General features: G+C 39.9%; 3 protein-coding genes and 1 long non-coding RNA gene across 4 annotated transcripts; 2 read left to right on the top strand and 2 right to left on the bottom strand.

Annotated features, from left to right (window-relative positions):
- Positions 1-6,402: 6,402 nt before the first annotated feature.
- Positions 6,403-8,896, top strand: LOC137748913 (DNA damage-binding protein cmr1). The gene is made up of 5 exons (XM_068489105.2): positions 6,403-6,609; positions 6,763-7,471; positions 7,803-8,203; positions 8,341-8,439; positions 8,543-8,896. The coding sequence occupies exons 1-5, from the start codon at positions 6,479-6,481 to the stop codon at positions 8,754-8,756; spliced, it is 1,554 nt and encodes a 517-aa protein (XP_068345206.2). The 5' UTR covers positions 6,403-6,478; the 3' UTR covers positions 8,757-8,896.
- An 81-nt stretch (positions 8,897-8,977) lies between these two features.
- Positions 8,978-11,556, bottom strand: LOC137748914 (FAD-dependent oxidoreductase family protein). Its single transcript, XM_068489106.2, has 6 exons — positions 11,101-11,556; positions 10,513-10,564; positions 10,272-10,418; positions 10,054-10,165; positions 9,564-9,690; positions 8,978-9,464 (listed from the first exon to the last, which is right to left on the bottom strand). Exons 1-6 carry the CDS (start codon positions 11,484-11,486, stop codon positions 9,008-9,010), a joined length of 1,281 nt encoding a protein of 426 aa, XP_068345207.2. The 5' UTR covers positions 11,487-11,556; the 3' UTR covers positions 8,978-9,007.
- Positions 11,557-11,879: 323 nt separating this feature from the next.
- Positions 11,880-16,888, bottom strand: LOC137748915 (DNA replication licensing factor MCM5). The gene is made up of 18 exons (XM_068489107.2): positions 16,423-16,888; positions 16,175-16,318; positions 15,794-15,973; positions 15,592-15,690; positions 15,367-15,503; positions 15,164-15,269; positions 14,828-14,959; positions 14,679-14,756; positions 14,389-14,493; positions 14,154-14,245; positions 13,940-14,072; positions 13,752-13,847; positions 13,474-13,568; positions 13,285-13,375; positions 12,979-13,088; positions 12,735-12,864; positions 12,483-12,584; positions 11,880-12,204 (listed from the first exon to the last, which is right to left on the bottom strand). The coding sequence occupies exons 1-18, from the start codon at positions 16,708-16,710 to the stop codon at positions 12,121-12,123; spliced, it is 2,202 nt and encodes a 733-aa protein (XP_068345208.2). The 5' UTR covers positions 16,711-16,888; the 3' UTR covers positions 11,880-12,120.
- On the top strand, positions 13,096-13,443 carry LOC137748916 (uncharacterized). Its single transcript, XR_011070128.2, has 2 exons — positions 13,096-13,236; positions 13,315-13,443. It is a non-coding gene; the product is annotated as an uncharacterized LOC137748916 (long non-coding RNA).
- Positions 16,889-17,072: the final 184 nt, after the last annotated feature.

Raw genomic sequence — 17,072 nt, 5'->3', positions numbered from 1 at the left:
GATTATTCTCAGAACATGAGAAATGGCGGAGATATTTGTCTTGCAGACAGTGCAACCACACATACAATACTTCGTGATCGAAAGTATTTCTCAAGCTTAATACTTACAAGAATAGGGGTAACAACAATATCAGGACCTTCAGATGTAATTCAAGGTTCAGGGAAAGCCCATATTATGTTACCAAATGGAACAATATTGTCCATACAGAATGCATTGTATGCCACTTGATCTACTCGAAATTTGTTGAGTTTCAAAGACATACGTTTAAATAGATACCACATTGAAACAAAAAATGCAGAAAATGTGGAGTATCTATGCATTACCTCCAATGATACCCAGAAGCGTTTATTGGAGAAGTTGCGTGGTATGTCGAGTGGATTGTATTATACATACATAAGGACAATTGAATCACATACTGTCATGAACTAGAAGTTCATTGATTCAAAAGTTTACATGCTTTGGCATGACCGTCTGGGTCATCCAGGATCTACCATTATGCGTAGGATCATTACCAACTCTAATGGACATCCATTAATGAGCAGACACATTGCTGCCTTAATGATAACCCTTGCAAAGTTTGTTCTTAAGGGAAGTTGGTAATTAGACCATCTCAACTAAAGGTTGATGCTGAATCCCCATCATTTCTGCAAAGAATTCAAGGGGATATTTGTGGGCCTATTCAACCATCATGTGGATCATTTCGATATTTTATGGTTTTGTTTGATGCATCTACCCGATGGTCACATGTTGGTCTCTTGTCTACTCGGAATGTAGCCTTTGCGAGACTTCTTGCTCAGATAATTAAGTTACGAGCACAGTTCCCAGATTATCCCATTAAGTCAATCCGACTTGATAATGCTGGTGAATTTACGTCTCAAAACTTTGATGATTATTGCATGACATTGGGCATTGATTTTGAACACCCTGTTCCTCATGTCCATACTCAAAATGGTTTAGCAGAAGTATTGATCAAGCGACTCCAGTTAATAGCTCGCACTCTGCTTATGAAAACCAAATTGCCAGTTTCTGCATGGGGACATGCCATCTTACATGCTACATCATTGGTTCGATTGAGCCCTATAGCCAACCATCAATACTCTTCAGTACAACTCGTGTTTGGACATCAGCCAAACATTTCCCATTTACGAGTTTTTGGTTGTACTGTTTATGTGCCTATTGCACCGCCACAACACACTAAAATGGGACCTCAGCGTAGACTGGGAATTTACGTGGGTTTTGATTCACCATCTATCATTAGATATTTGGAACCCTTGACAGGTGATATGTTTACAGCTCGTTTTGCTGATTGTCACTTTGATGAGACAATTTTCCCGTTGTTAGGAGGAGAAAAGACATTTCCAGAAGAACGGAAAGAGCTGACATGAGTTGTTCCCACCTTGTCTCATTTTGATCCTCGCAGCATTCAATGTGAAAATGAAGTGAGAAGGATTGTTCATCTTCAAAGCATTGCCAATCAAATGCCAGATGCATTTAATAATGCTATGAAAGTGACAAAATCACATATACCAGCTGCAAATGCACCTGCAAGAATTGATGTCCCTGTTAGACAAAATAAAGTGGCAGCGAATGATTCATCTGGTGCACGCCTAAAGCGTGGTAGACCCCAAGATTCAAAAGATTCAGCCCCTCGAAAGAGAAAGTCGAGGGCACAACTGAATCAAAATGAAATCATTCTGGAAGAGAAAATGAATGATACATCCACAATTCATGATTCTGGACTTCCAGAAAAAGAAAATATCCTTGATGAGACATATGTCCCTGAAGAGACAGAAGTCTATGAAAGCAAAGAAATCTCTATAAATTATGCATGTACAAATGAATTGTGGGATCGGAATGAAATAATCATCGATGATATGTTTGCATTCGCAGTAGCCACTGAAATCATCTTAAGTGATGATATTGAGCCCCGCTCTGTTGATGAATGCAAACAGAGACAGGATTGGCCTAAGTGGAAAGATGCAATCCAGGCAGAATTAAATTCCTTGGAAAGGCGGAATGTTTTTGGACCAGTAGTCCAAACCCCGCCTAGTGTAAACCCCGTGGGTTACAAATGGGTATTCACAAGGAAACGCAATGAGAAAAACGAGATCGCAAAATACAAAGCACGACTCGTTGCACAAGGTTTTTCTCAAAGACCTGTAATTGATTATGAGGAGACATACTCTCCTGTAATGGACGCAATTACGTTCCGTTACTTAATAAGTTTAGTGGTTTCAGAAAGACTTGACATGCGACTTATGGATGTCATCATTACGTATCTATATGGAGAATTAGATACTGACATCTATATGAAAGTCCCAAAAGGACTTAAGTTGCCTAAAACAAGTAACAAACCACGAGGTATGCTCTCGATCAAATTAAGGCGATCATTGTATGGAATGAAACAATCTGGACGAATGTGGTATAATCGTCTCATTGAGTATTTGATCAAAGAAGGGTATATCAACAATGTTATTTGCCCTTGTGTGTTCATTAAGAAATCCAATTCTGGATTCGCTATAGTGGCAGTATATGTTAATGATATGAATCTAGTTGGAACTCCTGAAGAGCTCAATAAAACTGCTGAATATCTGAAAAGCGAATTTGAAATGAAAGACCTTGGAAAAACAAAATATTGTCTCGGCCTGCAGATCGAGCATTGTGCTAGTAGAATTTTGGTCCACCAATCAGCTTACATTGAAAAAATTCTGAAGCGATTTGATATGGACAAGGCTTATCCACTAAGCACGCCAATGGTCGTTCGTTCTTTGGACATTAAGAAAGATACATTTCGTCCAAAAGAAGATGATGAACTGGTCATTGGTCCAGAAGTACCATATCTAAGTGCAGTAGGTGCTTTGTTGTATTTAGCACAATGTACTAGACCAGATATAGCTTTTTCAGTTAACTTGTTAGCAAGGTATAGCTCTGCTCCAACAATTTGCCATTGGAAGGGTATCAAAGATGTATTGCGATACCTTCGTGGGACAACAGACATGAGTCTCTTCTACTCAAAGAACTCTACAAATGACCAGGTCCTTGTTGGATATGCAGATGCTGGTTTCCTCTCTGATCCGCATAAGGCCCACTCACAAACTGGATATGTGTTTAAGAATGGAGATACAGCAATCTCATGGCGCTCAACCAAGCAAACATTAGTTGCTACATCTTCAAATCATTCAGAAATACTTGTTTTACATGAAGCAAGCCGTGAATGTTCTTGGTTAAGATCAATGATCCATTATATTCGGAATTCATGTGGTCTAACTTCGAAGACAGACAACCCAACTGTCATCTATGAAGATAATGCAGCCAGTGTTGCCCAAATGAAGGAATGATTCATCAAGGGCGATAAGACTAAACACATATCTCCAAAGTTTTTTAGTGCTCATGAGCTTCAGAAGGCTAAAGTTATTGAAGTTAGACAAATCCGTTCAAATGAAAATCTGGCAGACTTGTTCACCAAATCTCTACCAAAGTGCACATTTCAGAAGTTAGTGCAAGGCATCGGATTACGTCGACTTACCAAACAGCTAAATTTGGAGAATGCGGAATCAGGGGGAGATATGTCACATCCCGGCCCGGGGCGGATCACTTCCAGGGCCCGCTCCACCACCGTAGCACGATATTGTCCTCTTTGGGTTTACCATTCCCTCACGGTTTTGTTTTTGGGAACTCATGAGCAACTTCCCAGTGGGTCACCCATCATGGGATTGCTCTAGCCCCTTGTCGCTTAACTTCGGAGTTCCTACGGAACCCGAAGCCAGTGAGCTCCCAAAAGGCCTCGTGCTAAGTAGAGATGGGAATATACATTTAAGGATCACTCCCCTGGACGATGTGGGATGTCACAAGATACATATCAGGGGGAGTATCCATGATACATGCTTGTTGTACTCTTTTTCCTTCGATTAGGATTTTTCCCACTGGGTTTTTCCTATCAAGGTTTTAACGATGCAACATAAGCATACTTGACACTATATCAACGATCCAGGAAAAGTTGTACTCTTTTTCCTTCGCTATGGTTTTTTCCCACTGGGTTTTTCCAAGCAAGGTTTTAACGAGCCAACTCATGTTGATATGTAGGCATCCAAGGGGGAGTGTTGAAAAGTCTGGTGGGTATTGAATGCCCACACAGTATGTTAGCAAAAGTCTTCAGCATGGGCAGAAGTTTTCAATGCCCATGCAAAGTAAAAGTGAAATATGAATTGTATTGTCAGAGGACGTGTTATAAGTTTCAACATACAGTTAATGCATTAGTTTGGAGTTGCTCTATAAATAGAGCACTCCGCATGTTTTCAAGTTACAGAAAATATAAGAAGAAGTGAACGAGAGAAAATTATCAGTAACATCATCTATTTCTCTGCCTTTCATTTGTTATCCTCTTGTGCTATATTTTTAGTGTGACATTTAACATCTACTTTGCACCTACCGTTAAAAAGGTTATCTCTCTAACTTTGACCTATTAATAACAAGAATAATAAAGAAAAATAATGGTTCTTAGAAGAAAGGAAATAAAAGGTTCTTAGAGCGAGAGTAGAGAAAGAATGAGGTCGTGAGAGAGTGAGAATAAAAAAAAGAGGTTTTTTGAAATGGTTCAAATAACTAAAAATTGGATATATTTTAAAAGTTAAAAATCACTAAAAATTGGACTTATTTCAAATTTTTCTTAGAAAAAAAAGGTCGTTAGAGAGAGAGATGGATTGGCGAAGTAGCCTCAAGAGGTGTACAAATGGAATACAGTCAAGAGCCTACAAATAAAATTCATTCGCATTTTCCAAAAAAAAAAAAAAAATTCATTCGCTTCAGATAGTCAAGAGCCTCCTAAACAAATTCATTTGCTTTGACAGTCAGAAGTAGGGATAGGCAACGGTTATAACAGGCGGATAACAATGATTATTTACCCATAACTATTTATGTTCATTCCCGCATAACAGTTTATCCTTTGGATAATTGCATAAACGGTTATATTCATACACATAACCGTTTATAAACGGTTAGCCATACCCATAACCGTGTACCCATTTAATCATAAATGTTTACCCATTTACCTGTTTTTGAACCAGTTTATCATTTTTTTACCCATTTACTCATTCTTTCACCCGTCTAAATGTTTTTTTTAACAACTTGAAATTTACAAAAAAAAAATTTGTCATAATTTTTATTTTTTAACAATTAAACACCATTGTATGTATATTTTAGTATGCATTTCCCTATTTTAATCATTTAAGTCCTCATACAATTCTAATAATTGAAATAATAGTTTACGAACGATATTTTTCTGCTACACCCAAGCAAGTCTTTAATTATAATCCATATGATTACAAAGTAAAGCTTCTAAAAACAAAAAGTAGTCATTATCTTGAATACTAGATGATTCAAAGCTCCAAAATATTTCAAAACTACACTTTTGAACACAAATGCTTTAGCACGTTCAATCACAAAGTCTCATCGACTCGTTGTCACCAAAAGAGGCTTACAAAAGAAATGTATAAATTGAATTAGTATCCCATTTAGGAACACCGATACCAATTAGCATGAATTCAATAGGGGTAAGTAATCACATAAGATTTACATTGTACATTCAGTTATCATAAAAAAAATAAAAAAAAGCAAATAAAAGCAATCCTTAGTCCTCCTCCTATCTAATATACATATATATATATATATAGCACCTACAAATGAAGGGTCCTGATAATCGTCCAAGTCGCATCACAGTGGTACACAATATCATCTATTTTCTTTATGAGTGTACAATATATATATATATATATATATATATATATAAATTAAATGGGTAAATGGTTACCCGTTATAATCGCAGATGATATCCATAATCAATGGATACTCATTATAACTGCGGGTAATATCTATGATTGCCCATTTAAATTTCACAGATAAACGATTATACTCATAATCGTTTGGTCGTCTAAACGGTTATCCATAACCGTAACCGTGAATTTTAAATGAACGGATAACCACGATTACCCAAATCTATGGGTATTTTGTCCATCCCTAATCAGGAGCCTAAAGACTATAGAATTTGAGCTCTTGGTTTGTATGAAGTAAACCAATAGAGTAAGTTAATGTAGTCTGTCAATTTTATTTTGAATGATCCGAACTTGAGCCCTTTATTCGGGAGCCCAAAAAAAAATCTCTTCTGTACAAATATAATATGAAAAATGTGGTAGCATTACTCTCCCGTCAATGGCTCTAATAGATATTTTTCTCATAATTTAAATCTTCGGGTCTCTTGGATAAAAACCAAGACAGATGGTAGAAGCTGATGCGGCCACATGTCGATTGGCCTAATTCCGTTCCCGCCAATTTCTTTTCCCGCCACTTTGCACGAATCCGCGAATGACATATATAACCCGCCCACCGGCCCACCGGCCCACCGCATTCACTTGCAAGCCCCCTCTCTCTTCTCCTTTCCTTTCCTCTCTGAGACTTTCTCTCTGCTTCTAAGCATTCCCCTCTAATGGCGACTGAGAAACTCACAGAGTACGAGCGCAAGAGGCTCGAGAACATCCTACGGAACGACGAAATGATGTCTTCCCTCAAGCTCCAATCCATCAAAGCCCATGTCTCTGCCTCCACCAAACGCCCAAGGTTCTTTCTATCTCTCTCTCTCTCTCTCTCTCTCTCTCTCTCTCTCTCTATATATATATATATATGTGTGTGTGTGTGTGTGTGTATGTACATCTATGGTAAAATCATGATTTTCTCGAAAACCCCGTTTCTAATATCTGGTTATAATTGTAGGGTCGAGACCAAATCGTACAAAGTTAGTCCGAAGAAACAACCCAAAACCCAGACCCCAATTGTCATGAGGCGGTCTTTACGCACGCGCGGGTTACCGCCGGATGCGAAGGGCCTAAGCCATGAGGCTCTGGAATCCATGGCCAAAACCCCGAAATCTTCGAGCCCATCGAAGGGGTTGCCTCGCTATTTGGGTCCTCTTAGCATGAAAGATGCTTACAGCGGAGTGTCAGATCGAGCTCTAATGGAAGCAATTCTGGATATTTCGAAGAAGCCCCAATTGGATGCTTCAGTGAAAGGTGAAATTAAAGGCGAAAATGGCGGATTTGAGGGTGGCAAAGGTGAGAGCTTTTCGATTAAGGAAGAAAATGAAGTTGAAATTGGTGAGAAGACAGAGCCTTTGAGTGAGGGAATTGGTGGGTTTACTTGTGGTTTGGTTAAGAAGGAAGAAAATGAAGTGTGGAGTAGTTTAAAGTTAGAGTCTTTGACTCTAAAACCGGAGAATGTAGCGAGAGTTGTGCCCGGCAGGATTATGAATGTGAAGTTTTTTCCTTGTACTAGTTCGAATTTGATTGCGGTTGGAAATAAGTTTGGGAATGTTGGATTTTGGCATATTGATTCTAAGGATGATGAAGAAAGCGGAATATATTTGTATCATCCACACAGTGGTCCTATTTCGGGGATTTTGATTCAGCAACATTGCATGTCAAAGGTAATTTCTATCCAAATGGTTCTTGTATGATAACAGTGTTGATACTAGAGAGAGAGAGAGAGAGAGACGTTTATGTTTCCGATTCAAAAATGTAGGTTTAAGTTCTGTTAAATTCTGAGTTATGTTTCACACACTGTCACTAATATACTTTGTCCTGCTCAACTTCTGAGTAGCAACATAAGAAATTGAGTTTGGTAACAATAAGGCGGAAACTCATCTTCACGAAAGTTGGCACTGCTTTGCCGCATGCTTTTATGTGAGCAATCACTGGAATGAGTTCGAGTAACTCTTGCGATATATGCTAACATATGATTGTTGAGTTAAATTGCAGATCTTTACCAGTTGTTATGATGGCTATATCCGGTTGATGGATGCCGAGAAAGAGGTGTTTGATCTAGTACATTCCAGTGGAGAGCCTATATACTCTATGTCCCAACAATCGAAGGGTCCGAACTGCTTATATTTTGCCGAGGGCAATGGAGGTTTAAGTGTCTGGGATCAGAGAACTGGAAGCTTCTCAAACCAGTGGTCTTTGCATGAATACCGAATCAATAGCATTGACTTTAGCTCAGCAAACCCTAACCTCATGGCCACTAGTTCCTCAGACGGAACTGCCTGCATTTGGGATTTGAGAAGTATTGATGCAGATAAGACTTTACGAACAGTTAGCCACAATAGGGCTGTGCATTCTGCTTACTTCTCACCTTCTGGAGGGTTTCTTGCAACGACAAGGTATCCAACTTGCGCCTTTTTTCTTCCCGCTGCATTGTTGTTCCATAATAGTAACGTTCTTAGGAGGTGATTAATGAATGAATTTGCATTGATCTCGCCTGCTGCGGCGTGACTAATTTCTCTCTGTGTTCATGTAGTATTGACGATACAGTTGGTATATCGAGTGGAGCTAATTTCGAGGACACGTCAATGATATACCATAACAATAATACCAACAGATGGATTTCTAAGTTCAGGTATGATTTTTACCAGATTTTGAAATTTGGATATGTTTGTGACTTCCTTTTGCTAGAACGGGATCGCTTTCACTTTGCACCTGACTTTTGAAACTGGAAACAGGGGAATATGGGGGTGGGACGATGCCTATGTCTTCATTGGCAATGTGAAAAGAGGAGTAGATGTGATCTCCCCAGCTGCAAGAAGAGCAGTGCTCACTTTAGAGAGCCCGCACATGACTGCGATTCCGTGTCGATTTGATGCTCACCCTTACAACGTTGGGATGCTAGCAGGATCCACAGCCGGAGGCCAAGTTTATGTATGGACATTGGGCTAGGAAATTCTGCTTCTCTGCTTGCACGTAGTTAGTGAAAACATGACAAGTTTTGTATCTTGAACTTTAATCCAGTGACGTCGTGTGACGCAAGCTATTTTGTATTTTCAACAAGTTATGTGGAGGCGGATTTGAACTTCTCTGGTTAACTAGCCTAACCCACGTATATTGTGGCACGAGCATGTCCATGAACACATCGAACGAAGCACCTCGGTTCAAAGAACTTGAAAAATGAACGAGAAATTATGCATTAATTATTGTTTTAATTTCTTCCAAGAGGTTAATTCATCTGGGATTAATTCTTCATTACATGAAAGCACAGCCTGCGCCATCAACTTCCCAAGCCAACCATGGTACAACAATCCCCTTGAACCAAGCCCTCCAAATAACCAGTAGTTGGAGCTTTGGTTTTTGCCTATGATGTCATCGACACAGCCCAAAAGGGGGAGTGAGCCGTGAGGAGTGAGCGGCGGCATTGCCCTCAGGCCAGCCCTGGCTCCGGCAAACTTCCAATCCTTTAGGACAGGGTAAACGGCACGTGCCTTTGGCAGAAGCTCTTTAAGGGCTTCCCCAGCTTCTTCTGCGGAAACATCCGGTGATGAATTTCTTGATTTCCATTCCCATGTCGAGCCCATGTATAAACTCCGAGGGCCTTGGACAGCAAGCCAAGCATCTGACAATATCGAGGGGCCGAGGCTTGGATACTCCTCTCTTAAACACAGAAATTCATAAGATGAGTTTTGTTTCATACATACAGCACAAAAATTAGGGCAATTCAGATACCGATACAAGGCAGAGAAGAAAATTTACCCTATATCATCAGGAAGCTGAAGATGTGCAACGACACCTCTGCACGTCCTCAACGGAAGCCTCCCGCAGAGTTCAGGAAGCATGTCTGCTTTGGCACCAAGGCATACTATTACTGCCTGGTACTCCCCTAACATCAAATATAATCAGACACTAAATATGAAAAAGGATAAGTGCAATGAATTTACCGAAACCTTAGCATTACTAAATAAAAGCCAACATTTTCAGAAAAAATGTTGAACCTATCAGTTATAACCTTCTGAAATGACAGAAGCTGCATGGAAAGTAAAACATCCGATTTGAAACATCGAATCTATCAACAAAATCCAAACTTACACAGATGTTAACTGAATTTCACAGGTTACTTTGCAAGGCTAACGATAAGAAATACGGAGCACGAAACAGAATACATACAAACAACTTATTGGAGAGAGCCAAAGAAGTCCACGACATGAGCCTTAACAAAGCTTGAAACAATGGCGTTGGTCATTACCTTCTAGGTCTAAGAGTTTGTGGACAGAACTCTTGTGCAAATGCAATTCTTTGACTCCTAAGCCAGAAGCACAAAGTTCCTTCACCAAATTTTGACATGCTAAGAACAGTGCCTGGAAAAATAACCATGACAACAAGAAATCAACAAAAACAAAAGGAAAAACGTATCTACTAAAGAGATACGGGGGAAAGAGGGGTCAGGGGCTAAATTATCTGAACCTGTAAATAGCGTTGAGGATGAACATTAACAGCTTCAGGCATATAAAAGGAGGCATCAAGAGGTGGAGATATGCCGGGTACGAGATTTTGGGCAGCATCCTTGTCAAGGGTTTCTATTCGGCAACTAGCAAGGCAACTCTGGGCATTCTACTGACATAAATTGAGAAACACTAACATTACAATGAGGTTGAAAACTACGTATCTGAAGCTGTTGTGCTAGTAGAATGACAAGGAGAATTACGTCTTTCAACAATACCAAGTTCTTCATGCTCAGGGCTGGTCTCAAGATGCCCCTGAAGACAAGAAATCCAAAATCTCATGCCTATTAGCTAAGTTTTATACAAAAACACAAGCAAAATCGGGTAGAAAAACTCTCAACTATCCGGTTGTCACTAGTCATTTAATAACCGATTATTAGAGCGAAATTTCTTGTTCCCGTTCTCTTGTTAGCAAGGTGGTTTTCTACAGTATTGAGCTTGAATTGTTTTCCCAGTGTGAAAAATCCGAAAATCAAACACTTTTAAGATGTTACACACTCAATTGAGCACAAAAAAAGATTTCAACCTTAAAGATAAAGAGTAAAAGAAACCTTTTCACAAAGCGGTATTCTAAACTACTCTAATCTACTGTAAAGAATTCACACACTAGTAGAGAACACCGTGACCAATTGACCTAATCCAGGTCATCAAAACCCCTTCAAGATACACTAAAATGCGCACAAATGCTGCAATGCACGAATGATGTAGTAATCTAGAACACAAATATTTCAACTTTAATCGACTTGAAATTAAAATAAAGAAATTAAAAAAAAAAAAAAAAAAAAGCGAACCTTCTTCTAACAATTGGCGTTGGGCCGTCAGAATTTTGAGCAACGGAAGCCACGGCGGCTTCAGCAGCGCTCAAAAGGTTCAAGGACTCACTCCAGCAGTCGGCAGCACGCCATAGAAGCTTCGCTTTAGGGGAATAAGGGTGAAGAAGCCCACCCGAAACCCCGGACGCGCCGCCACCGATTCCAGCTTCATCGTATATGTCGACGCGGATGTTGGAGTCTTTCGGACTCTGCTTTAGCAAGTGCCACGCGACGGAGAGGCCGGCGAAGCCAGCCCCGAGCACTGCGTACCTCACACAACTCGGACTCAGACTCGGAAGAGGACGGTGGCGCTGAGTCAGAGAACTCGGTGACCCAACAGAACAAGAAGAAGAAGAAGACGCCATCCTCCCCCTGCCGCCACCTATCCCCTCTTCCCTTCTTTTGTTTCCCCTTATTCAAAACAAGTCCATTTAAGTTTTCGCAAAATTTCAGTTTCGTCCTCATGTTTGTAGGTTAGGACTTGCATATTATTCTGGGACTTGGATTTTCTTTCCTTCTTTGTAAGATGTTGACGTGATGTAACCGCAACCGTTCAAATAGGAGAGGAGGAAAGGGAAGGGGAAAAAAAAAAAAAGAATGGAGAAAATCCTACTCCATTATTCTGAGATGCCATAATGACATTCTGAACCAAAAACAAAACGTCACGTGTTTTAAATTTCCACACACGTTCAAATTCAAACATCACCTTCTTAGCATTTCCGTTTCATACAAATCTCTACAGTTTTGTAAGGAGTACGTATCCAAAGACGTCCAACTATCATTAATTTCTCGTACGAAATTGTCACGTGCAAGGCACATGGAAGGGTAAAGTTGGAGAAAACATTGTTTCACAATTTCATACACAAAGTGCTCATTCCATTTCACATGGAAAAAATTGGACGAAATACAAACTAATGCACAGCTTAGGCTCATTTGTCACTAAGGTAAGATTACAGAAACAATAGATAACTGCCCTGTAAATGTGTTGGTAACAACTGTTTATGCTTTGCGTAAAATTACGCGCCTTTCTCGCTTGTATTCGACTTCATCCCTCTGGTGCATAATTATCAGAGCTCTTCTCACCTGCAAATTAGTAGCAGTGATATCAATCAAAGCACCAACAGACCGAAAAGATGTTGGCGGAAGCAATCGCCAACTAGTTTCTAATGGTCCGCTAAGTTGAAATAGTCCTTTTTCAGATGTTCATTTGTCCCAAAATCACACTATTGTATGTGATATTATCAATATTTGGAAGACAATTCAACCCGAGAGGCATCAAATCCAAATAATCGTACTTTTCCAGATTAGTTGCTTATGTGCGGAGGCAACTATGATGGATATTTAATCAAATTCGTACTTACAGTAGATTCATTCATCCCCATTCTTGTGAGCTCATCGATCAGCTTTCTCTCTGATATGTGGTTCCCAATGCCTACTCTTCTCCTTATCTGAGTTTCAGCTTGCTGTTTAAGGGAGAAAAATTAAGAGCGCGTTGGAAAAGATAAAGAGTATGAGAAAGATAAGAGAGAATGAAAATGATGTTTTATCTCTGATCTAGTCGCTTCTTTTGTTTTCTTGTAGGAAAAGACGACAATAACATAGTTTCTACTAACCTTAACTTCCTTAGCCATCTCACCGGTAAGATTGACCTGCTGTTGTATTCCAGACTTTGCCGCGTCCATTGTGGCCGCATTGAATAGTCTTATTGCTTCACGAACATGCTCCTCAGTAGCTTCGTGGCGCCTGAATTTGACATTGTGGTTTTCAATAGTGATGTTCTAGTCCACGTTCATGTTAATAAACATTACAACTGGAAGTCCTAACTCCGAAGCATCAATCAATATCACTAATACTTACAGTTGCATTTTTGCAAGGGCCTCACTCAACCTCACTATAGCTTCAAGCTGCCTTACGGTGATTGGCACTGCTGCGGCCTCCCCTGTTTCATTCGCTAGCTGTCTCATGTCCTATAACAAAATTCATGAAGATGATGTCAATTGGATCCTTGAGAACCACATACCAATATGTGGATCCAGTTAACAGAGAAACCAAATGGGACTCCCATAGAACTTGTAGCATGATCAACTTCTTTGAGGACCATATGAGAATTTTTGGGTAGGCATCTGCTCAATCCTCACTATAATAAGTTAACAGCAAGAATACCTGTCTGATTTTCACATAATTACTCTGCAGCTCTCTCGATGCAGTTTCTGATAAGCGGGGGTGACATTCAGTTCGACAATATTGTATGTACCTACAATGTCGCAAAGAAAAAGAATTCAACATCTCATTGATATTCCAATGGCATCATTTTATAACGAATGTATGAACTTGTGTTTCAAAGTGGTATACCTCTTCAGCCAATTCTCTTCTTTAGAAACTACTCTACCGTCACCCAGTGCTGCACCAGCAGACGCATGAACCTTTATGATATGACTCGCTATAGTCTGTCATTGAAAAGCCGAGTCAAGCTACCGATGAAAAAGGAAGTACACTCAAAGTGGACCAGCAGTGAGACTCAAAGATATAGTACATGTTAGGTGTTGAAATGCCACCTAAAAGAAAACAAGAAGAATTGTACTCCCAAAGTACTTGAGCAAAACACTTCGAATTAGCAATCTTAAAAATACCTTATCCTGACTGTACATTCTGATATCTTTAACAATGAAGATCAAGTCAAATCTCGAAAGAATTGTCGTCTGCAGATCGATGTTATCCTGAGCAGTCTGAAAGAAAGCAATTGTGTCAGTTAATATTCAAAGAAGTCACAAGTTGCATCTAAGACTCTTAAATTAGATCAACTAGAATGGCAGTGTACCTTCAGATCATCATAACGTCCAGATGGAGGGTTAGCAGCTGCAAGCACAGATGTTCTAGAATTAAGAACAGTTGTTATTCCTGCTTTGGCAATGGATATGGTTTGCTGCTCCATGGCTTCATGAATAGCAACCCTAAGCCACAACAATGTAGTCTATTAGAACTCTATGAAAAACTAAAGTTAAGCACATCAAGATCTATCCAGCTTGCATTACCTATCCTCTGATCTCATTTTGTCAAACTCGTCAATACAGACAACACCTCCATCCGCCAAAACCATGGCTCCTCCTTCAAGATAAAACTCACGCTGGGTTGCACCATGAAATTGAAATTAGAGACATTTTCCGAAGGAAAGGGACAACTACCTCGCTAATATTTTGTGAAAGGCATTACAAAACTAGAGACAACAAGTATCGTTAAATTAAAATCAAAAGAAGATCAGGAACTTACAGAACTGCTATCCCTGATCACAGAAGCTGTAAGACCAGCAGCTGATGACCCTTTTCCTGAAGTATACACAGCCACGGGAGCTGTCTTCTCGACAAACTTGAGAAACTTTACAGATGAGTTGAAATCAAATCAGCATGTGCCATGTGTAGCAATGGAAGAAGAGCATAAACTGTCTTATTCTCACATGGCTAGGAAAATAGGTCTTAAACAGAGCAGAGATATTTTTCTGCTAAAAATTGTATACTGCCACTTAGACTGTGAGCCCATAAAACAAATATACAAGAACAAACCTGTGATTTAGCAGTAGATGGATCCCCCAAAAGTAAGACATTAATATCACCTCTTAGCTTCACACCATCAGGCAAATGCTGCTTGCAGGAGAATGGGTTGTTACCATCAATAACCACACAAGTACTAAAGACAAAAATTCAGGATATACCTTTCTAGATCCCCCGAACAGAAGACAGGCCACAGCCTTCTTTACATCTGCATGACCAAATATAGAGGGAGCAATTTTCAAGCATATATTTTTATATGCATCTTCCGAAGCAAACTTCTTGAACTCTTCTATCTGCAAACATATGAAAAATGGTTGAAAAGTCATATTACTAGTTCTATAACAAAGCTTACTTCGATTAAAATATGACCAAAAAATAAAATAAAAAAGATGAATTTATGATCATATACAGCTAAGGCTTGTATTAGAGTAAACAATTATCCACCACACCAAAATAAGATGTTAAAGATACTCCCAAATATTGAGTTCAACCAATACCTCATCTTGTGTAAAAGCAGCAGGACCCCGAGAGTTGGCATCAGTTGCTTCTTCTATTCCTACCACTCTGATGTAAGGCTGCCTAACAGCAACTGCTCCTTTATGGCTACGTAGAACCGAATAGAGTAAACATCAAAGTTCAGCAGTGAAGAGCAGTATACAAAGACATTAAAACATTCATCTAAAGTTATAACAATCCTCACGATGTGGCAGAATTGGAAGCTTGATAGATGCTATAAATGCCCATGATGGTTAATCTTGTGCCAGGCACAATTGTCTGAACGAGATGACGATCCACGGATAGAAGCATATTTCTTGGAAGCTCTCCGGTAGGTACATCCTTCATAAACCAAGGGAAAAACAACTAATTATATCCAGATTCCATAATTCAACTTAAAATTCTTTTCCTTATAAATTAAGATCATCACCTCTGGATTCTCTTGCAATTTCAAGGTTTGTTGATCAACATACTTGCTCTTATCAGGAACCACAACCCACGGATCAAGCGGACAAGGTTCTTCTCCAGGCTAAACATTTGCAATCCCTTGTATAAGATTCCAAACTAGAAAAGAAAGACAATGCAAGAAAACACCGAAAGAAAGGAACATAAGAACAAGGAATATAACAAACCTGAGGAATATGGTTGCAAGAGCGAGGGACAATTGCGCCACCAAGGCCTGGCCGGCAAGGTACCCTTTGCACATTTTTACAGTTCTTACACATGACAATCACATAAGTTGCCTTCGCCTTGACCCTCGAAGCAGCTATAGTGATCCCAGAAACCTTGATGAGTTTCGATATACATTGTGCCTACAATAATTTAAAAAACTAAATTATGTAGCATAACCTAACCATAAAATCCTAATACACCATTCCCCAAATTCTCATTGCTCACATAATTAACTTTTTATGTTCAGCTGAAATAAAGGTTTTATCATTCTCCCAAACTTTCTCATCAACCAAACAGGAAATACAAACACCAAGAAAAAAAATCAAAAAAAAAAAACCAACCCCAAGCTGGCGCATAGACGCCGGGTCTTCTTTGGACGTCAGCAAGATCTGAACATCCTCCGGCACCCGCTCCTCCAATTTCCCTTCATTTCCGGGCACTTTCGTCTTTAAATTCGCCAAAACCTGACCGGCGGCGTTTTCAAACTACAAAACCCTCACAATTAAAACAATCAAAATTAATTAACAACTCAAAACAATGATTAATTGAAAATTAAAGGGGATAATTAGCAGATAGGTCAAGTGCTAACCAGAGGCAAGTAATCGGATGGGGCAGAGCGGAGCTTTGCGACGAGGTCGGCGTCGAAGGAGTCGAGGTCTTCGATGTCGACGAGAAGGTACTTAGCGTTGTGGAGGAGGCTCTCCCTGTACGAAAACACATTTTTCTGTGTCTCGAAGCTACGGATGAATTCCTTGAATTTCTGAAGAACCGAGTGGCGGGTGGCGGCTGCGGCGTTGCTTCCGGCGTCTCCGCCGTCGCCGCCAAGCGACTGCGCTTGGTCGCTGTAGTAGATCGCTCCTTCGTCCCACCCTGACATGTCTCTGCTCTCTCTCTCTTTCTCTCTCTCTCTCTCTACAATTACAGTGTTAACTCCCACTTTCTCTTTCTAAAATGCTCCCTCGCTGTAGGTCAAATGGTAGGGCACCGCGCGGAAGAGGAGCGCGCCGTTTTGGCGGGAATGATTTGGCGGGAAAGAGGAAGAGGTTGATAATATCTGGCAGTAGCACGTGACTCCATGGTTAATAATGGACTTGTGAATTGGGCCGGGACAGACAAGCCGGCCCATTTCTGAGGTGTAAAGGCCCAATGCTCACCGGGCAGTTGAATGTGAATAGACTCTCTTTTTCCTTCTTTTTATTGTTTTTTTATATTATTTATTGTTATTAAAGAAAGGGGAGG

Source organism: Pyrus communis, chromosome 2, assembly GCF_041283825.1.
Source record: "Pyrus communis isolate YQ-2024b chromosome 2, ASM4128382v1, whole genome shotgun sequence".
NCBI classification, from domain to species: domain Eukaryota; kingdom Viridiplantae; phylum Streptophyta; class Magnoliopsida; order Rosales; family Rosaceae; genus Pyrus; species Pyrus communis.
Note: the sequence above shows the minus strand (reverse complement) of the source record. Positions and strands in the feature narration are given on the sequence as shown.